Below are 21,470 nucleotides of genomic sequence, written 5' to 3'. Positions count from 1 at the left end.
GAGGTGGGAGGGGCTGCAGGCTGCAGCGGAGGGGAGGGGCCTGGAGTGAGTGTGGGAGGAGGTGGGTGGAGCGGGAGGTGAAGCTTGGGGGAGCGGAGCAGGAGGTGGGGCCTGGTGGGCGGGGCCTCAGCGTGGGCCTCAGGTCTCAGGGGAGCAGCGCGCCTGAGCACCCCAGGACCTGCGCTCAGGTGAGCTGCGCTATGCCTTCCTTCCTGGGGCTCTTGGTGGTGACAGACACGGGGCGGGGCCTAGGGCGCTGGTGCATCCCAGCAGCTCGGAACTTCTCTGGACCTGAGTAGGAGCTGATGTTTCCCAGGGGAGACTCCAAAGGGAAACTTGGTGGGACCCTGAGCCTTCCTCTTCAGAGCTACTTGTCTTGGGGCCCTCGGAAGGGCATGGAGACCTGCGCCCCCTGCCTGTTTAGCAGTTTGTGCCTGTGATGTGTTTCTAGGGTGAGGCTAACTGGCCTTTCATCAGCCTCAGAACCCAAAGAGGTAGAAACCCATGTGATCCAAGTTCTTTGGTGACCAAACAGGGGCTGGTGCCCAGGGAGGACCATGACTTGTCCAGGGTCACTCAACTCTGCCCACACCTTGACAGAGACACTGACCCACAGATCCATGACCCCAGGACCCCCATCTGGGAGCTCTCGCTGGTCTCATCTGACCATGTGCTCCCACCTGTGCCCCTCCTTCTCCAGCAGCCAGAGGGAGTCTGAGAACCACCTTTCAAAAGAGACGCACATGCACACCACCAGACCAAACCCCCAAGTCACACCACTGTGGTGACTCTAGCTTAGAATGCCACTGGGTCAAGTGTCAGGGCAGGGAGGACAGCTGATATGTCATAGAACCTGGGGGCACTGGGGGACCCTGAAAGCCAGATAAGGAAGGGGCAGATGTCTTAGGGGTGAATCTTCCACCTGGGCATGGCAGGGCTTAGGAAGGGGTCCCCAGGATCCAGGGAGGGGTAAAAGCAGGAGAGGGGAGGGGGCACCCATGTCTCTCCCCTCCCCCACTATCGGCCCCCTTCCCCCACCCCTGATGGGAACTAGGAGGCCAAAGTCCGCTCCAAGGTCAAAAAATTGATTGTTTTGCAGGGAGGAGGCAGGTGTGGGGCTGTGGAGAGATTGGCAGGGGAGAGCACAGCCGCTTGTGCTCTGGCCTGGACTGAGGGGCCACGTCTGGAAGGTTGGACTGAGGCCAGGACTGTGCCCCCACCCTTGGGGGTGGTAAGGAGCAGCCTTGGCTCAGGCTGCCTGCCAGGGCTGATAAGGGGCCCTCCTGGGGCTCCCGCAAACGGTTTATCGGTTTATCGCTGGGGGACAGCCTGCAGGCTTCAGGAGGGGGCACAAGCATGGAGCGGCTTTGGGGTCTACTCCAGAGAGCGGTAAGACCAGTGGGATTGGGAAGACCCCTTAGGCTTTCTCTCTACATCCCTCAGCCCCCTCCCAAGCCCCTGACGCTGGCCCCCCCTGGCCTGTGTCCTGACCTTGCTTCTTCCCACCCCTGCCCCTCCTTTCTAGCCCACTACCCTCAGTCCCTCCCCCACGCCCCCGCCACCATGCTCATTTGACACCCTTAAGTCACTGACCTCATTATTGCCAGATGCCTCCCCACCCCACCCCCGGCCTCTTGCCCCAATCTCATGCCCACCTCGCCTGCACAGCAACAACTGTCCCCAAGATCCTCTCAGACCGTCTACCAGCGTGTGGAAGGCCCCTGGAAAGGGCACCTGGAGGAGGAAGAGGAAGACGGGGAGGAGACACTGGCCCACTTCTGCCCCATGGAGCTGAAGGGCCCTGAGCCCCTGGGCTCTAGACCCAGGCAGCCAAACCTCATTCCCTGGGCAGCAGCAGGACGGAGGGCTGCCCCCTACCTGGTCCTGACGGCTCTACTGATCTTCACTGGGGGTGAGAGTCGTCCCCCTCCCCTGAAGTAAAGGGCCTGGGCTGGGGGAGATTTCTGGGGTCCAGAGGTGGGCACAAAGAGAATCCCCATCTTGCCACCCCCCAGCCTTCCTTCTGGGCTACGTCGCCTTCCGAGGGTCCTGCCAGGCATGCGGAGACTCCGTGTTGGTGGTCAGTGAGGATGTCAACTATGAGCCTGACCTGGATTTCCATCGGGGCACACTGTACTGGAGCGACCTCCAGGCCATGTTCCTGCAGTTCCTGGGGGAGGGGCGCCTGGAGGACACCATCAGGTAGGGATGGCCCTGCCCCATCCTGTTCTAGAGTGTCCCTCCCCTCATCCGCTCGGACTGGGCCTCCCTGCTTCCTCGCCCAGGCCTCTGGTGTGTGGGTCCCCCTCCTGAGTCGTCCCATCTGCCTCCCTGGTCCCCCTGTTCAGCGGTCCTGGGAAGGATGGCAGGCATTCGGAGCTGAGGTTGCAGGGGACTGAGGCTCTGAGGGTGGCATATTTGGGAGGTGAGGGAGCTGACTGTTTGAGATCAGAGGGGTCCAGCATCCAATATCAGACCTGACAGACCCAGAAAAGCCTTGAAAGCCTAACACAGGCGCCTAGATTTGGACCTGGGGCAGCAGTAGGGAGTGCTGAGGGGTTCTGAGACGGCGCATTCTAGGGAATCAGAAAAACAAGCAAGCAAGTCTGGGCAATATGGCGAAACCCCGTCTCTATTAAAGAAAATACAAAAATTAGCTGGGGATGATGGCGAATGCCTGTAGTCCCAGTTACTTGGGAGCTTGGCGGGGGAGGATCGCCTGAGCTGGGGAGGCGGAGGTTGCAATGAGCCGAGATTGCACCACTGCACTCCAGCCTGGGAGACAGAGCGAGACTCTGTTTCAAAAACAAAATAACGGCGGGGCACAGTGGCTCACGCCTGTAATCCCAGCACTTAGGGAGGCTGAGGCAGGCGGATCACTAGGTCAGGATATCGACACCACCTTGGCTAACGCGGTGAAATCCCGTCTCTACTAGAAACACAACATATTAGCTGGGCATAGTGGCAGGCGCCTATAGTCCCAGCTACTTGGGGAGGCTGAGGCAGGAGAATGGCGTGAACCCAGGAGGCGGAGCTTGCAGTGACCCGAGATCGCGCCACTGCACTCCAACCTGGGCAACAGAGCGAGACTTCCGTCTCAAAACAAAACAAAACAAAAACAAACAAGCAACAAAAACAACAACAACAAAAAAAAAAACAAAAGAAAAAGAAAAACAAACAAGCAAATGCATTTGCGGGTGCAGATTTAGAAGCTAGGTCCACCCATAGCCCTCTTTTGGGAGGGGAGTAATTTTTCACCGGATTCACCTGAGTTTTCTAAGTAGGAAATCAGCTAAGCTACAGATAGTAGAAGATGGAGATTCTGTTTTCCAATGCTTATACCTTCTAAGTGTTTGTTTGTTTTTTTTCATTTCTCATTGCATTGGAGAGGACATTAATTTAAGGTAACAGTGGCAGTTAAAAGTATCTTTTCCTATTTCCTGACTTTAATAGCAATGTTTTTATAATACTTTGCCATTAAGAATGAACTTTGTTGTGCTCCAGACAGCTTTTGAAAATGAATTAAGGAAGTTTCCTTTTATTCCTAGCTCACTGAGACATTTATTTTATTTATTTATTTATTTATGTATTTATTTATTTATTTTGAGATGGAGTCTCGCTCTTGTCACCCAGGCTGGAGTGCAGTGGTGCAGTCTTGGCTCACTACAGCCTCCGCCTGCCAGGTTCACGCGATTCTCATGCCTCAGCCTCCTGAGTAGCTGGGATTACAGGTGCGTACCATCACGCTTGGCTAACTTTTGTATTTTTAGTAGAGACAGGGTTTTGCCATGTTGCCCAGGCTGGTCTCCAATTCGTAAGCTCAAGCGATCTGCCAAAGCACTTCGGCTTCCCAAAGTGCTGGGATTACAGGCATGAGCCACCACGCCAGCCTCTTTTTTAATGTTTATATAGTAATTTGTGTTAATAGATTTCCTTATCTTCATGAGCTCAATGCTAACCTTGATCAAGGTGTATGATTACTCTTGATATGTTGCTGGGTTCACCTGCTGAAAGACCTTAAGTCTGTGGAATCAACAATGTTCAGGGCTTTATTTTTTCAGATGTGTGCCACTATGCCAAGTTAATTTATTTTTTCTTTTTTTGAGACAGAGTTTCGCTGTTGCCTAGGCTGGAGTGCAGTGGTGCGATCTTGGCTCACAGCAACCTCCACCTCCCGGGTTCAAGCAATTATCCTGCCTTAGCCTCCCGAGTAGCTGGGATTACAGGCGCCTGCCACCACACCCAGCTAATTTTTGTATTTTTAGTAGAGGATTTCACCATGCTGGCCAGACTGGTCTCAAACTCCTGACCTCAGGTGATCCACCCATCTCGGCCTCCCAAAGTGCAGGGATTACAGGCATGAGCCGCTGAGCTCAGCCTAATTTTTAATTTTTTTTAGTAGAAATGAGGTCTCCCTCTGTTGCCCAGGATGGTCTCAAACTCCTGGCCTCAAACAATCCTCCCACCTCAGTCTCCCAAAATGCTGGGATTATAGGCATGAGGCACTGCACCCAGCCTGCTCAGAGCTTTTAAATTAAATTACAGGCCGGGTGCGGTGGTTCAGGCCTGTAATCCCAGCACTTTGGGAGGCCGAAGTGGGCGGATCACAAGGTCAGGAGATCGAGACCATCCTAGCTAACACAGTGAAACCCCATCTCTACTAAAAATATAAAAAATTAGCTGGGCGTGGTGGCAGTCACCTGTAGTCCCAGCTACTTGGGAGGCTGAGGAAGGAGAATGGCGTGAACTCAGGAGGTGGAGTTTGCAGTGAGCCGAGGTCGCGCCACTGCACTCCAGCCTGGGCAACAGAGCAAGACTCTGTCTCAAAAAAAACAAAACAAAACAAATACAAAATTAGCCGGGTGTAGTGGCACATGCTTGTTATCCCAGCTACTCGGGAGGCTGAGGCAGAAGAATTGCTTAAACCCAGGAGGCAGAGATTGTGCTGAGCCAAGATCGTGCCACTGCACTCCAGCCTGGGCAACAAGAGTGAAACTCCGTCTAAAAAAAAAAAAAAAATTACATTGCATTAATTTTTTTTTTTTTTTTTGAGTGCAATCTGGGCTCACTGCAGCCTCGATTTCCCAAGCTCAGGTGACTCTCCCATCTCAGTGTCCCGAGTAGCTGGGACTACGGGGAGGGGGGCCACAATGCCCATTTAATTTTTCATTTTTCTTTTTTCAAAATTATTATGTTTTTTAGAGACAGGATCTATTTATTTATTTATTTATTTTATTTTTATTTTTTGAGATGGAGTCTCGCTCTGCCGCCCAGGCTGGAGTGCAGTGACCGAATCTCAGCTCACTGCAAGCTCCACCTCCCGGGTTCACGCCATTCTCCGGCCTCAGCCTACCGAGTAGCTGGGACTACAGGCGCCCACCACCTCGCCCAGCTAGATTTTGTATTTTTTAGTAGAGATGGGGTTTCACCGTGTTAGCCAGGATGGTCTCGATCTCCTGACCTTGTGATCCCCCGTCTCGGCCTCCCAAAGTGCTGGGATTACAGGCTTGAGCCACCGCGCGCGGCCATTTTTTTTTTTTTTTTTTGCAACGGATTCTCACTCTGTTGCCCAAGCTGGAATACAGTGGCGTGATCTTAGCTCACTGCAACCTCTGCCTCCCAGTTTCAAGTGAGTTTTGTGCCTCAGCTTCCCAAGTAGCTGGGACTACAGGCGTGAGCCACCACGCCCAGCTAATTTATGGTTGGTTGGTTTGTTTGTTTTGAGACAGAGTTTCACTCTTGGTGCCAAGGCTGGAGTGCAATGGTGCGATCTCGGCTCACCGCAACCTCCGCCTCCCGGGTTCAAGCGATTCTTCTGCCTCAGCCTCCCGAGTAGCTGGGATTACAGTCATGTGCCACCATACCCAGCTAATTTTGTATTTTTTGTGGAGATGGGGTTTCTCCATGTTGGTCAGGCTGGTCTCAAACTCCTGACCTCAGGTGATCTGCCTGCCTGGGCCTCCCAAAGTGCTGGGATTACAGGTGTGAGCCACTGTGCCCGGCAATTTATGTATTTTTTTTTAGAGATAGGGTTTCACCATGTTGGCCAGGCTGGTCTCAAACTCCTGGACTCAAGTACTCCTCCTACCTTGGCATCCAAATTTCTTGGATTACAGGCATGAGCCATGGTGCCTAGCCTGTTCAGGGCTTTTTTTTTTTGAGCAGTGTTTGGTTGTCTGGGTACAGGCTGAGCAGGTAGATAGTCGGACAGGTCTAGAAGCAGGGTGCGGCACTGAGGCAAAAGACGGGTAGCAGTTTTGGGGAGAGATCAAGGATGTTGCGGTGAGCCAAGATCGCACCATTGCACTCCAGCCTGGGCACCAAGAGTGAAACATGGCTCCGGGTGGGATGGAGAGGGAAGAGAAAGCGGGGGGAGATGATAGATGCGGAGTTCCAGGACATTTGTCATGTTCAATGGGGTTGAAGAGCAGGTACAGTGAGGGTAACTGGGGGAGTTGGAACCTGACAAAGTCTACTCAGAGAGTAGGATTCTGGAACCTTGAAAACTTCCTGATACAATATGTCCTATGCATCTCAGAGTCTCCAGCACCTACCACAGTGCCTGGCACTTACTAGATGTTCGGTAGATCCTCAATGGATAAGTATTCCAGAGATGGAGTGTGGGTAATGACAAGATGCAGGATACGGGCCAGGCGCAGTGGCTCATGCCTGTAATTTGGGAGGCCAAGGCAGGTGGATCATCTGATCAGGAGTTCGAGACCAGCCTCACCAACATAGTGAAATCCTTCTCTACTAAAAATACAAAAATTAACTGGGTGTGGTGGCGCATGCCTGTAATCCCAGCTACTCGGGAGGCTGAGGCAGGAAAATCGCTTGAACCTGGGAGGCGGAGGTTGCAGTGAGTTGAGATCGCATCAGTGCACTCCAGCCTGTGCGACAGAGCGAGACTCCATCTGAAAAAAAAAAGATGCAGGATGTGACCAGGGAAGTGGAGTGCCTGGACTGGAGGTGACAATGATGAGATAATTAATTCATTTATCCAACAAATATTTTGGGGGACCTACTATGTGGCAGGTGCTACGCTAAGCAGGTGGTGTTGAGATAACAGAGACTAAAACAGTTTAACTTTGTTCTCATGGTGCTTACAATCCACTGGAGAAAACCAATACTAAACTAACAATCATTCACGACTACATAATTATGAATGAAATCATTGCTTTGAAAGAAAAGCAAAGGATGTGAGGCTCAGTGTGGTGGCTCACACCTGTAATCCCAGCATTTTGGGAGGTGAAGGTGGGCTGATCGCCTGAGGCCAGGAGTTCAAGACCAGCCTGGCCAACATGCCAAAACCTTGTCTCTACTAAAAAAATACAAAACTAGCTGAGTGTGGTGGTGGGCTCCTGTGTTCCTAGCTACTCAGGAGGCTGAGGCAGGAGAATCACTTGAACCCAGGAGACAGAGGTTGCAGTGAGCCGAGATTGCACCACTACACTCCAGCCTGGGCGACACAGCGAGACTCTGCCTCAAAAAAAAAAAAGAAAAGAAAGAGAAAGAAAGAAAGAGGAGGGAGGGAGGGAAGGAAGGAAGGAAAGAAAGAGAAAGAGAGAGAGAGAGAAAGAAAGAAGAAAGAAAGAGAAAGAAAGAAAAGAAAGAAGGAAAGAAAAAGAAAGAAAGAAAGAAAAGAAAGAAAGAAAGAAAGAGAAAGAAAGAAAGAAAGAAAGAAAGAAAAAGAAAGAGAAAGAGAGAGAGAGAGAAAGAAAGAAAGAGAGAGAAGAGGGTGTAAGGAAAGACTAACCAGGGTCCTGATTTAGACTGCAGTTCGGGGAAGGCTTCCTTGAGGAACTGACGCGTCCAAACTGACAGGATGAGTAATTTGTCAGGCAAAGAGACTGTGGAAAAAACATTCAGGTCAAGAGTCACCACTTGCGAAGGGTCTGAAATGGAAGATGGTGGCCTCTTGGAGGAAGGGAAAGATGGTCCACGTGGCTGGTGAGATGGATGTAGCTCAGGCCCTAAAGGGCCTTACTGGCTGCTTTAACTGTTTTGAATTTCATTCTAAGAGGAAAGAGAGAGAACTGGAGTATTTTGAACAATATAGTATCATGATTAGATTGGGGGGATTTTTTTTTTAAGGTTGGGTGTAAAGAATGGAGTTGATTGTACTCCTGAGACCATAATACAGTGTACGCATTGGTCGGTGAAAGGACCTTCCTAAAAAAAAAAAAAAGAAAGGACCTTCCTTTCCCATTAATTTTCCTGCCTCATCTCTGAGTGATCCTCCCCACTCCCCTCCCCATAAGCACCTCATCTCATGCTTTTGATGTGTGTCTTTAAATATACATATGAGGCGAGTCGCTGTGGTTCATGCCTATAGTCCCAGTACTTTGGGAGGATCACTTGAGGCCAAGAGTTCAAGACCAGCTTGGGAAACATAGCGAGACTTCCTATCTACAAAAAATGTTTAAAAATCAGTGGTTGGTGGCGCACACCTGTAGTCCCAGCTGCTCAAGGAGGCTGAGGCAGGAGGATGGCTTGAGCCCAGGAACGGGTGATTCCCCTGGGTACTTGGTGTAAAGTGTCTCCATGAGGCCCACTTGGAGGATGGGGGAGATGAGGATGGTCTCTGCCTGCCCAGTTAGCTCTTTTGAAGAAAAGTGTTTGGGTGCCTGGTGTGTGTGTGTGTGTGTGTGTGTGTATGTGTGTTGATGTGGGAGGGAATGGGGTTGGGGGAGAGAGTTAGGCTTGAGCCGGGAAGAACCAACAGGATGATGGGCAGGATTCCCAGCTATGGGAAGTCAGATTTTAAGCAGAGGGAGGTCCTGAGATTCTCTGGGGCCGCCCTGGTGGTGATGGGAGAAAAATGGGTCTGCGGAGGGCCCTGCAGGGTGGCTCATGCCTGTAATGCCAGCACTTTGGGAGGCTGAGCGGGGCAGATCACTTGAGGTCAGGAATTCGAGACCAGCCTGGTCAACATGGTGAAATCCACCTCTACTAAAAATACAAAAATTAGCCGGGCGTGATGGCACGTGCCTGTAATCCCAGATACAAGGGAGGCCAAGGCAGGAAAATGGCTTGAGCCAGGAAGGCAGAGGTTGCAGAGAGCAAGAGTGGGCCACTGCACTCTAGCCTGGGCGACAGAGGGAGACTCAGATTCAAAAAAAAAGCGTCCACGGGGAGCGCTCTTTTCCTAAACTCAGGAACCCCTCGCTGCCCCTGACCCTGGCGACCCCACGTCTCTGGCATCCTTCCCTCTTCCCTCCCTCTCCTCCGGGCACTCAGAAAAGTCCCCACCTCTCCCCGCTTAGGGAAACCAGCCTTCGGGAACGGGTGGCAGGCTCGGCCGGGATGGCCGCTCTGACTCAGGATATCCGCGCGGCGCTCTCCCGCCAGAAGCTGGACCACGTGTGGACCGACACGCACTACGTGGGGCTGCAATTCCCGGACCCGTGAGTGGGCGCGGGCGGGGGCCGCGCGGGAAGGGGACGCGGCTTGGGGCGCTCACCAGCCCCGCTCCCCAGGGCTCACCCCAACACCCTGCACTGGGTCGATGAGGCCGGGAAGGTCGGAGAGCAGCTGCCGCTGGAGGACCCTGACGTCTACTGCCCCTACAGCGCCATCGGCAACGTCACGGTGAGCCCCTCTTGCCCGCTCCTAGGATGGGGCGCGGCACGTGCCCTTTCCTGGGTCTCGGAGTTGGGACGCGGAGAGCGTGCCTCAACGTCCTCTTGTCCCCAGGGAGAGCTGGTGTACGCCCACTACGGGCGGCCCGAAGACCTGCAGGACCTGCGGGCCAGGGGCGTGGACCCAGCGGGCCGCCTGCTGCTAGTGCGCGTGGGGGTGATCAGCTTCGCCCAGAAGGTAAGTGCCCCGGACAGAGGGAGGGCGTGGGCCTGGGAATCGGAGGGTCGGACTGCCAGTGAGAATGGTTCAGGGTGCTGTGAGAGGGAGACAGGAAAGAAACATGTGGATGGTAAGAAAATATAAGCTGGGCACAATGGTTCTCACCTGCAATCCCAGCACTTTAGGAGGCCAAGACAGGAGGATCGCTTGAGGCCAGGAGTTCAAGGGCAACACAGTGAGATTCCCCCTCTCTACCAAAAAAAAAAAAAAAAAATCTTTATTTTATTTTATTTTATTTTAGTTAGCTGGGCTGGTGGCACGTGCCTGTGGTCCCAGCTACTCTGGAGGCTCAGGTGGGAGGATCGCTTGAGCCCAGGAGTTCTAGGCTGCAGTGAGCTATGATCGCACCACTGCACTCCAGCCTGGGCAACAGAAAGGATTCTGTCTCAAAAAGAAAAAAAAAGAAAGGGAAACAGAGAAGGGAGGGAGGGAGGGAGGGAAGGAGGGAGGGAGGAAGAAAAGAAGGAAAATGTTGGCTGGTCTGGGAACTGAATCAGAAGGAAAAAAGAAAATGTTGGCTGGGAACAAGTTGGGGGTTGGGGGAAATCAGATGGGGAACGGAACAGGAATATGGGGTACCATGGGGCCCGGTGGGATTTGAGGGCTGCCCAGAAGCTGCTGAGGTTGGGAAAACACAGGCCAGGTGGTGGCCCCACACCCTCTTCGTGGGATGGACAGTTGCAAGCAAAAGCCTTGCCATTTCCTGGTTTCTCCTGCCCTTATGAATCGCGTTTTTTTCTGGGAGAAGGAGTCTTTTAGTCACCTTCCTCCCCAGGTGACCAATGCTCAGGACTTCGGGGCTCAAGGAGTGCTCATATACCCAGAGCCAGCGGACTTCTCCCAGGACCCACACAAGCCAAGCCTGTCCAGCCAGCAGGCTGTGTATGGACATGTGAGTCTGGGGAGGCTGGCCGTGCTGTTCCTGGGTCCCGAGGCCACACCTTCTTGCTCAGAATGGGGCTGGCATGTTTTTAATTATTCTTGGAAGCCCAACTCACAGCTTTGCGTGGGCATCCCTTTCCCCACAGGTGCACCTGGGAACTGGAGACCCCTACACGCCTGGCTTCCCTTCCTTCAATCAAACCCAGTTCCCTCCAGTTGCATCATCGGGCCTTCCCAGCATCCCAGCCCAGCCCATCAGCGCAGACATTGCCTCCCGCCTGCTGAGGTGAGGGGAGTGTTGGGGACCAGGAGAGGAGGAGGCAGACAGAGGGAGGCTGCAGCGAGGCCACAGGGTGACTGTGGGTGAACTAGAAAAAGGTGACTCTTGTTTAAGGCTGCAGTGAACCATGATTACACCACTGCACTCCAGCCTGGGAGACAGAGAGACCCTGACCTTCTTCTTCTTTTTTTTTTTTTTTTTTTTTTTTTTTTTTTGAGATGAAGTCTTGTTCTGTCATCCAGGCTGGAGTATAGTGGTGCAATCTTGGCTCACTGCAACCTCCACTTCCCGGGTTCAAGTGATTCTCCTGTGTCAGCCTCCCAAGTAGCTGGGATTACAGGCATGCACCACCACACTTGGCTAATTTTTGTATTTTTAGTAGAGGATTTCACCATGCTGGCCAGACTGGTCTCAAACTCCTGACCTAGTGATCCGCTCACTTCGGCCTCCCAAAATGCTGGGATTACAGGTGTGAGCCACCACGCCTGGCTGAGACCCTGACTCTTAAGAAAAAAAAAAAAGTGACTCTTCTGGACGGACACGGCCTTTCTCCAGGGTTCACTGTCTGGCAACTGAAGTTCCCATTGGATTGCACACCTACCTCAGCTGAGAACCGTTCAAGGCAGCCCTGACTGCACTGCCCTGCCTAGGCAGGGTCCAGAGGCAGCGATCTGGAGCCAGAAAGGGTGGGAAGGAAAGAAAGAAGGAAGAGAGTGATTTGGACTCTTCTGGGTCTCTCTACAACTTCCAACCCTTTCTGCCTTCCTCCTCTCCAGGAAGCTCAAAGGCCCTGTGGCCCCCCAGGAATGGCAGGGGAGCCTCCTAGGCTCCCCTTATCACCTGGGCCCCGGGCCAGGACTTCGGCTAGTGGTCAACAACCACAGGACCTCCACCCCCATCAACAACATCTTTGGCTGCATCGAAGGCCGCTCAGAGCCAGGTATGCTGTGTGTCCAATATCACTCACAGCTTGTGGTGGGCTGGGGGGAATTTCTGCCCATACATCCTGGCAAGATAGGGGGCTAGTGCAGGAGGCCCCAAGAGGGGACAGGAGTGGTGCCCAGAGGAGGGAAGCTGGCAAGTTGAGGTCTGATGGTGGCAGCAGTGAAGAGACCTCACCTTCCAGCCTGTCTAGTGATGGAATGGGGGTTGTTGCCCAGTAGTGAGCTCCCCAGCACTGGAAGTGAGCAAGCCTAAGTTGGATGATGTTGTAATAGAAACTCAAGCATAGGCCAGGTGTGGTAGCTCACGCCTGTAATCCCAGCACTTTGGGAGGCTGAGGCGGGTGGATCACTTGAGGTCAGGAGTTTGAGACCAGTTTGGCCAACATGGTGAAACCCCATCTCTACTAAAAATACAAACATTAGCTGGGCGTGGTGGCACGTGTCTGTAATCCCAGCTACTCCAGAGGCTTGGACAGGAGAATCCCTTGAACCCTGGAGGTGGAGGTTGCAGTGAGCCGAGATTGTGCCATTGCACTCCAACCTGGGCAACAGAGCAAGACTTTGTCTCAAAAAAAGAAAAGAAAGGAAGAAGAAAGAGAGAAAGAGAAAGAAAAAAAGAAAAGAAAGAAAGACAAAAAGAGAGAGAAAGAAGGAAGGAAGGAAGGAAGGGAGAGAGAGAGAGAAAGAAAAGAAAGAAAGGACTCAAGCATGAAAGAGAGATCAGATCAGATTAGATAGGACAAATGGCCCTTTCAAGCATAGCTGGGTGTGGATGGCAGTGGAGAATCAAAGTAGGTAATTGAAGATGGGGCAACAAAGCCAAGACTGTCTTCACAAAAAATTTAAAAATAAAAGAAATTGGCAGGGTGCAGTGGCTCGAGCCTGTAATCCAGCACTTTGGGAGGCTGAGGCGGGTGGATCATGAGGTCAGGAGATCAAGACCATCCTGGCTAACACAGCGAAACCCCATCTCTACTAAAAATACAAAAAAATTAGCCGGGCGTGGTGGTGGGCACCTGTAGTCCCAGCTACTCGGGAGGCTGAGGCAGGAGAATGGCGTGAACCCGGGAGACGGAGCTTACCATGAGCCAAGATCGTGCCACTGCACTCCAGCCTGGGAAACAGAGTGAGACTCCATCTCAAAATAAATAAATAAATAAATAAATAAATAAATAAATAAAAGAAATTAGCCGAGCATGGTGGCACACATCTGTGGTCCCAGCTACTTGGGAGGCTCAGGCAGGAGGATGGCTTGAACCAGGGAGTTTGAAGCTGCAGTGAGCTATGATCGCATCACTGCACACTCCAGCCTGGGTGACAGAAACCCTCTAAGTCCAGAATGACCCCAGGCACCCAGGTGAAGGAGCGCACCATCCAGGGAGGGCCAAGCGGGGAGGGGTGCCCTCTGTAGGGACTGGAGGGACTACAGGCCTGGGGTTGCCCGAATGTGATGGGCTGAGAGATACAGGCTGATGGAGGATGCCCCCAGGGTGCAGGGGGTAGACTTTGGGTACTGCCAGTGTCAGAAGTGTGTCCCAAACATCCCCTCCCCAGATCACTATGTTGTCATCGGGGCCCAGAGGGATGCGTGGGGCCCAGGAGCAGCTAAATCCGCTGTGGGGACGGCCATACTCCTGGAGCTGGTGCGGACCTTTTCCTCCATGGTGAGCAACGGTAAGGTCAGGGCCAGGACCTGGGCCTGGGCTAGGCAGCGGTGGACCTGTGGCCCGAGGAGGATAGGGCAGAGAGGCAGTGAGGGACACAGACTGGCCACTGGTCAGTTGGACCTCGGCTTCCACATTGTACCTGAGTGGCCCTGGGCCAGTCACTTCACCTATATTTCCTCACCTAAAATGAAAGTGAGGCCGGGTATGGTGGCTCACGTCTGTAGTCCCAGCACTTTGGGAGGCTGAGGCAGATGGATCACCTGAGGTCAGGAGTTCGAGACCAGCCTGGCCAACATGGTGAAACGCTCTACTGAAAATACAAAAATTAGGCAGGTGTGGTGGAGGGCGCCTGTAATCCCAGCTACCAGGGAGGCTGAGGCAGGAGAATCGCTTGAACCTGGGAGGCGGAGTTTGCAGTAAGCCAAGAGCGCAGCACTGCACTCCAGCCTGGGCAACAGAATGAGCCTCCAAAAGAAAGAAAAGAGAAGAGAAGAGAAGAGAAAAGAAAGAGAGAGAAGAAAGAAAGAGAAAACAAAGAAAAGAAAAAAGTGATATGAATGATAATCACAGTCCATGGTCTGTGTCAAGATTAAGCATGTTGGGCTGGACATGATGGCTCATGCCTGTAATCCCAGAACTTTGGGAGGTCAACGCAGGAGAATCGCTGGAGGCCAGGAGTTCAAAACTAGCCTGGGCCACATAGGGGGACTGCATCCCTACAAAAATTTTTTTTAAAAATTGGCTGGACTTAGTGATGCATGCCTGTAATCCCAGCTACTTGGGAGGCTGAGGCGAGAGGATCACTTGAACCTGAGAGGTCAAGGCTTCACTGAGCCATGATTGCACCACTGCACTCCAGCCTGGGTGAGAGAGTGAGACCCTATCTCAGAGAGAGAGACAGAGAAGCAGAGACCCTGGGGGTTCAGGGCAGAAGAAGACAAAGAGAGGGCCTTTGCTTGGCCTGTGCTAAGCCTGTCCTCCTTCCCCTCTGCCCCCAGGCTTCCGGCCCCGCAGAAGTCTCCTCTTCATCAGTTGGGATGGCGGTGACTTTGGGAGCGTGGGCTCCACAGAGTGGCTAGAGGTGATGTGGGGTCCTGGGCAGGTCATTAGGCAGTGGGGAGAGGTGGGGGCGGGGGTTTCCCACTCCACACTGGTCACCCACCCACAGGGCTACCTCAGCGTGCTGCACCTCAAAGCTGTAGTGTACGTGAGCCTGGACAACGCAGTGCTGGGTGAGCCGGGGCAGTGCCACCACCTGGCCCCCTGGGGTCTACCCTTGCCTCTGGGACTAAGCCTTGAGCCTGGCATCCCTCCCCTCCCCTTTTTCCAGGGGATGACAAGTTTCATGCCAAGACCAGCCCCCTTCTGACAAGTCTCATTGAGAGTGTCCTGAAGCAGGCAAGAGCACCCCAGGAATAGAGGGTGAAGGGAAGTAGGTTAGGGGGAGGAGCAGAGTGTGATCAGTGCCCTCCCCTCAACCCCAGGTGGATTCTCCCAACCACAGTGGGCAGACTCTCTATGAACAGGTGGTGTTCACCAATCCCAGCTGGGATGCTGAGGTGTAAGTTGTGGGGGTAGGGAGAGCTGAGGAGAGATGTGGGGGAGCCTGAACCCACAGATCCCTCCAACCTGCCTGTCCCCAGGATTCGGCCGCTACCCATGGACAGCAGTGCTTATTCCTTCACGGCCTTTGTGGGAGTCCCTGCCGTGGAGTTCTCTTTCATGGAGGTGAGACGTCCTCCCCCTGCCCCAGACACAGCGCTAGTGTCTCAGCCTGTCTGCCTCTGCCCCAGCGTCCACCCTGTCCTGGCAGGACGACCAGGCCTACCCGTTCCTGCACACAAAGGAGGACACTTATGAGAATCTGCATAAGGTGCTGCAAGGCCGCCTGCCCGCCGTGGCCCAGGCCGTGGCCCAGCTCGCAGGGCAGCTCCTCATCCGGCTCAGCCACGATCGCCTGCTGCCCCTCGACTTCGGCCGCTACGGGGACGTCGTGCTTAGGCACATCGGGAACCTCAACGAGTTCTCCGGGGACCTCAAGGTTCAAGAGGCCCACCCTGCTCTTGGCCTCTGGGAGTGGGAGGCACTGCCCAGGCCAGGGGATCTGGCCACTTCTCTCTGCAGTCCCTGGGGTCTAGGTTCTCTCTGGCAATCCAGCCCTTTAACCCCCTGCCTCCAGTCTCCCAGCCCCTAGCACGTGCCATCTCCCAACCTGGCAGGTGCAGGATCTTCTCCCCACTCCCTTCATCCCACCCCCAGCACTCTGTCCTCGTCTACCTCCTCCCTCCTGCCAGGTCTAGCCCCCTCCCCCATGCTAGGCGGGGGCCCTTGTCACCACGCTAGGCGCGGGTTCTGGCCCCTGCCGCCAGCCCCAGCCCGCGCCTCCGCCCCCAGGCCCGAGGACTGACCCTGCAGTGGGTGTACTCGGCGCGGGGGGACTACATCCGGGCGGCGGAGAAGCTGCGGCAGGAGATCTACAGCTCGGAGGAGAGAGACGAGCGACTGACACGCATGTACAACGTGCGCATAATGCGGGTAAGGCCCCGCCCCTCTCGCCCCGCCCCCAGTGTCCTGCCCCTCCCCTGGGGCTCCGCCTCCCGGACCTGGCCAGGTCTGCGCTCTCCTCTCTCTCTCCGCCTACACAGTCCCGGTCCTCTGGGTGCTCTCTTCCCAGTCCTGGAAGCGCAGTGCTCATAGATCGGTCAGCCTGGAGGACCCGAGCGATCAAAGTGATGAAATGGATAGGGAAGGCCAGCCCTTTAGCCACAGTAGCCTGGTTTACACCTGGCAGAACTGGGACAACCTACCCTCCCTCACCCCTCCTCGCTGACTCCCCTCCTATAGCTCCCACTGCCTCCTCGACCCTTCTGGGAAAAAAAAGCATGTCCACACTTGTCCACTACAAGGTTACAGGCTGGGAAGTGCAAAACGCTAAAGATATTCAGAATATAGAGAGCTGTTTTCCTTCTGGCAATGAAGTGGGTGAAATCCAGAAAGGCTGCCTGGAGGAGGTGTCACGTGAAAGTTAAACAAGAGCTTATTCCCTCACCAATCCCTTCTGCTTAGCTTTGAATCCTTTGCAGCCCACACCCCACCTCCAATTCCCAACTCCTCCTCTTCCTTGCATTTCCTCACTCCAAGAACTCAACCCCTCAACCCTTTGATATCAAGAAATGGGTGAGTAGGGACTGTGGCCATGGGGAAAGGTCTGCAGGGCAAAATAGTAAACAGGATAGTCTTCAGTGAGTGTGGGGTGAGCTGGGAACTGCAGTGTACACAGAGCCACGTGTGCACATGCACTCACAGTTTTCAGAGTGAGCATGGCTACCCCTTGGAGGCTCATGTTCTCTCTCCTCTTTGCATTTTCCTGCTTGTGCCCTCTGCCTGTCCCCCTTGGCCATTTACAAACCTATTGCTCTTGCTCATTCTCCCTTGCCCAGACTAGAATGCAGTGGCACCATCTCTGCTCACTGCAACCTCCACCTCCTGGGCTCAAGCGATCCTCCCACCTCAACCTCCCTAGTAGCTGGGAGTACAGGCACATGCCATGACGCCTGGCTAATTTTTGTATTTTTTGTAGAGACAGGGTTTTGCCATATTGCCCAGGCTGGTCTCAAACTCCTGGCCTCAAGTGATCCTCCCACCTCGGCCTCCCAAATTGCTGGGCTTACAGGCGTGAACCACTGCATCTGGCCTTCTCCTCTCCTTCTTATATCTCTCTCTCCATTCATTCTTCTTTTCCCTTTGTCTCCTCTACTGTGACACGGGTGACCCTGGGGTGAGGCAATAGATTGGATACGGTTCATTCTCATTCACAGATCTTGGTTTAACCTCAGCTGTGTCAGCATCCAGAAGACAAAAAGACACCCTCTTTTCAAGTTGCCATACCCCTGTCCCCACCAGGGATAAAAGGGACCTGTGTGTTAGATGCATGACTTAGGCCAGGCACAGTGGCTTATGCCTGTAATCCCAGCACTTTGGGAGGCCAAGGTGGGTGGATCATCTGAGGTCAGGAGTTCGAGAACAGCCTGATCAACATGGAGAAACCCCATCTCTAATAAAAATACAAAATTAGCCGGGCCTGGTGGTGCATGCCTGTAATTCCAGCTACTCAGGAGGCTGAGGCAGGAGAATCGCTTCAGCCCGGGAGACATAGGTTGCGGTGAGCCGAGATCACACCATTGCACTCCAGCCTGGGCAAGAAGAGCGAAACTTTGTCTCAAAAAAAAAAAAAAAAAAAATGCATTACTCAGGCCAGGCTCAGGGATGGAGAGGGAAGGACTCAGGACTTCAGAGCCTGCAATAGCGTTGGGTCAGACCCAGTGAATTTTGTGGCTCTAGACCAGGGATTGGTGAACTACTGCCACTGGCCAAATTGAAACTGCTGCTTGTTTTTTGTTTTTTGTTTTTCCTGAGACAAGGTCTCACTCTGTTGCTCAGGCTGGAGTACAGTAGCATGATCTGGGCTTACTGCAACCTCCGCCTCCTGGGTTCAAGCAATCCTCCCACCTCACCTCAGCCTCCTGAGTAGCTGGGACTGCGAGGACACACCACCACACTCTGCTAATTAAAATTAAATTTTTTGTAGAGATGGGATCTCACGATATTGTCCAGGCTGGTCTCGAAATCCTGGGCTCAAGCGACTCTCCCACCTCAGCTTCCCAAAGTGCTGGGATTACAGGCGTGAACCTCTGCTGCCTGTTTTTATAAATAAAGTTTTATTGAAACACAGCCATACTCATTGGTTTTCATGCTCTCTATGGCTACTTCTGTGTAATAGCAGCAATGTTAAGTAGCTGCAATAAAAGCAGCATGGCCAGCAAAGCCTAAAATATTTGCTATCTGGCATTTCGCAGAAAAAGTTTGCTGACCTCGGCTTTAGACTGTGACTTGGATCTTGAAGAACAGGCAGGACGTGGGTTGATGCAAAGTAAAGAGGACATTTCAGGGTGGAGAGACCCAGAATTTGGGTGTGACAGTGAAATCAGTCTGGTTTTACTTGGAAGCACGGTGTGGACCAGCAGAGCCAGAACAGGGGCCCCATGGAGAGGCAGAGGGGAGGGGAGCACCAAATGGGGTTATCAATCAACCGTGGGGAGCCTCAAACACCAGGATTAGAAGTTTGGATGTTAAGGGTGTTAGCATCAAGGAAATTAGGGAGGTTTTTGAGCAGAGAGGTGATGTGAGCAAAGGGGAGTTTTTATTTTTATTTATTTTTATTTATTTATTTTTTGGAGACAGTGTCTTACTGCTGCCCAGACTGGAGTGCAGTGGTGCGATCTCGGCTCACTGCAACCTCTGCCTGTCAGGTTCAAGCGATTCTCCCACTTCAGCCTCCTGAGTAGTTGGGACTATAGGCGTGCACAACCATGCCTGGCTGTTTTTTTTGTTTGTTTGTTTTTTGGGGGTTTTTTTTGTTTGTTTGAATTTTTTTTGGTAGAGAAGGGGTTTCATCATGTTGACCAGGCTAGTCTCAAACTCCTGACCTCAAGTGATCTGCTCACCTCAGCCTCCCAAAGTGCTGGGATTACAGGCATGAGCTACTGCGCCCGGCTGGGAGTTTTTGTTTTTCTGTTTTTCTTTTTCTTTTTTTTTTTGAGACGGAGTCTTGCTCTGTCGCCCAGGCTGGAGTGCAGTGGCGCGATCTCGGCTCACTGCAAGCTCCGCCTTTTGGATTCAAGCGACTGGGTGAGGAAGGAAGACTAGGGAGAACTACATGCAGGCTTAGGGGTTCTAGATATAGAAAGAAAGGGAGGCCTGTTTCGGCGGCTCACGCCTGTAATCCCAGCACTTTGGGAGGCCGAGGCAGGTGGAACACGTGAGGTCGGGAGTTCGAGACCAACCTGGCCAACATGGTGAAACCCCCGTCTCTACTAAAAATACAAAAATTAGCTGGGCGTGGTGACGATCGCTTGAACCCGGGAGGTGGAGATTGCAGTGAGCTGAGATCGCGCCACTGCACTCCAGGAGCCTGGGCGACACAGCGAGTCTCCGTCTCCAAAAAAAAGAAAAGAAAAGAAAAAACAAGTAAAAGAAAAAGCACAGCGGGTACAGTTTTGTTACAGGTATAGTAATTATGCAAATAAGGCAAAAAGAAAAAGGAAAACAAAAGAGAAGCCCAGCTGGTGAACGTATCCTACCTAGCCACTGGTGACGTCACAGGATGGCTATTCCTGATTGGGCAGCCAAAGGGAGGTGGGACTTAAGGAAGCTTTCAACTCGTATTTATGCAGCAGGTAGTAGGTCCCAGGCTGGATTAGAAAATCGCCTGCAATCCCCGCATTTTGGGAGGCTGAGGCGGGCGGGTCACTTCAGGTTAGGGGTTCGAGACCACCCTGGCCAACATGACGAAACCCCGTCTCTACTCAAAACACAAAAATTAGCCTGACGTGGTGGCGGGCGCTTGTAATCCCAGCTACTCTGGAGGCTGAGGCAGGAAAATCACTTGAACCCCGAAGGCAGAGGTTGCAGTGAGCTGAGATCGCGCCACTGCACTCCAGCCTGGGCGACAGAGCGAGACTCCGTCTCAAAAAAAAAAAAAAGAAAAAAAGAAAGAAAACAGAAAAAAACAAAAAGGCTGTCTGGCGGGAAGGGTGATTTGGGCCTTTGCTCCCGAGCCTGAGCCCCCCACCCTGACCTGATCCCCCTCTCTGTGCAGGTGGAGTTCTACTTCCTTTCCCAGTACGTGTCGCCGGCCGACTCCCCGTTCCGCCACATCTTCATGGGCCGCGGAGACCACACGCTGGGCGCCCTGCTGGACCACCTGCGGCTGCTGCGCTCCAACAGCTCCGGGACCCCTGGGGCCACCTCCTCCGCCGTCTTCCAGGAGAGTCGCTTCCGGCGTCAGCTAGCCCTGCTCACCTGGACGCTGCAAGGGGCAGCCAATGCGCTTAGCGGGGACGTCTGGAACATTGATAACAGCTTCTGAGACCCTGGGGATCCTCAGATCCCCCTGTCCCCTTGTCGAGAGCTCCTCTGCTCCTCCCTTGAACGATTCAGGGTCAGGGAGGTGGCTCAGAGTCCACCTCTCATTGCTGATTGATTTCTCATTACCCCTACACGTCTCTCCACGGAGCCCAGACTGCAGCACAGATATCCACACACCCCAGCCCTGCAGTGTAGCTGACTCTAATGTGATGGTCATACTGTCAGTTAATCAGGGAGCAGCATCCCTTCAATCACAACCCCTTCCCCTTTCTGGGGTCCTCCATACCTAGAGACTAGGCCTTGGGACCTGGCCAGCTCTCTTAGTGGGAGAGATCGCTGGCACCACAGCCTTATGGCCAACAGGTGGTCTGTGGTGAAAGGGGCATGGAGTTTCAATGTCAATAAACCACCTGATGTCAATAAACTATCTGGTGACATCTGTTATTGATAAGTGCCTTCATGTTTCTTCCTCACCCTCATGCCCATCCCATCCCATCATCCCTTCCTGGAGACCTAGGAAAGGATTAGGCAGAAGGGACCAGAGAGGGTGCACACAGGAATGCTGTCTCCATGGGGAAAACTGAGCTGTTTCTATCACTTAAGGAAACTGCCTAAGGAAATATTGAGGGCCCCTTCTCCAAAGACCACCATAAAGCAGGTGGTCTTTGGAGAAGGGGCCTTCAGTATCCTTTTTTGTTTTTGAGACATAGTCTCACTCTATAACCCAAGCTGGAGTGCAGTGGCACAATCTCGGCCCACTGCAACATCCGCCTCCCGGGCTCAAGCGATTCTCCTGCCTCAGCCTCCCGAGTAGCTGGGAATACAGGTGCGCACCGCGCCTGGCTAAATTTTTTTTTTATTTTAGTAGAGACGGGGGTTCCACCATGTTGCCTAGGGTGGTCTTGAACT

At 53.1% G+C, this 21,470-nt stretch overlaps 1 protein-coding gene across 2 annotated transcripts; it reads left to right on the top strand.

Moving 5' to 3' along the window:
• The first annotated feature begins 99 nt into the window (after positions 1-99).
• Positions 100-20,985, top strand: TFR2 (transferrin receptor 2). Of its 2 annotated transcripts, none has more exons than XM_033192207.1 (19): positions 100-188; positions 1,100-1,389; positions 1,669-1,912; positions 2,016-2,202; positions 9,267-9,407; positions 9,480-9,591; positions 9,697-9,819; positions 10,637-10,753; positions 10,890-11,029; positions 11,800-11,963; positions 13,522-13,641; positions 14,633-14,715; positions 14,803-14,866; positions 14,965-15,032; positions 15,119-15,195; positions 15,278-15,362; positions 15,448-15,675; positions 16,029-16,169; positions 20,293-20,985. In XM_033192207.1, exons 2-19 carry the CDS (start codon positions 1,357-1,359, stop codon positions 20,560-20,562), a joined length of 2,397 nt encoding a protein of 798 aa, XP_033048098.1. In that variant the 5' UTR covers positions 100-188; positions 1,100-1,356; the 3' UTR covers positions 20,563-20,985. The 2 variants fall into 2 exon arrangements, with proteins under 2 accessions (XP_033048098.1, XP_033048099.1); XM_033192208.1 differs by having other exon boundaries at positions 135-188; positions 1,329-1,389.
• The last annotated feature ends 485 nt before the right edge of the window (positions 20,986-21,470 follow it).

The sequence above is a fragment of the Trachypithecus francoisi genome, unplaced genomic scaffold (assembly GCF_009764315.1).
Source record: "Trachypithecus francoisi isolate TF-2019V2 unplaced genomic scaffold, Tfra_2.0 Lachesis_group4, whole genome shotgun sequence".
Taxonomy (NCBI): Eukaryota; Metazoa; Chordata; class Mammalia; order Primates; family Cercopithecidae; genus Trachypithecus; species Trachypithecus francoisi.
Note: the sequence above shows the minus strand (reverse complement) of the source record. Positions and strands in the feature narration are given on the sequence as shown.

Excerpts from the sequence above, each read along its gene's own strand:
- TFR2 (XM_033192207.1), top strand. The coding sequence starts at position 1,357 with ATGGAGCGGCTTTGGGGTCTACTCCAGAGAGCG. Across the intron at positions 13,642-14,632 it reads TTCCTCCATGGTGAGCAACG|GCTTCCGGCCCCGCAGAAGT; the intron begins GTAAGGTCAGGG and ends CTCTGCCCCCAG. Across the intron at positions 14,716-14,802 it reads GCTCCACAGAGTGGCTAGAG|GGCTACCTCAGCGTGCTGCA; the intron begins GTGATGTGGGGT and ends ACCCACCCACAG.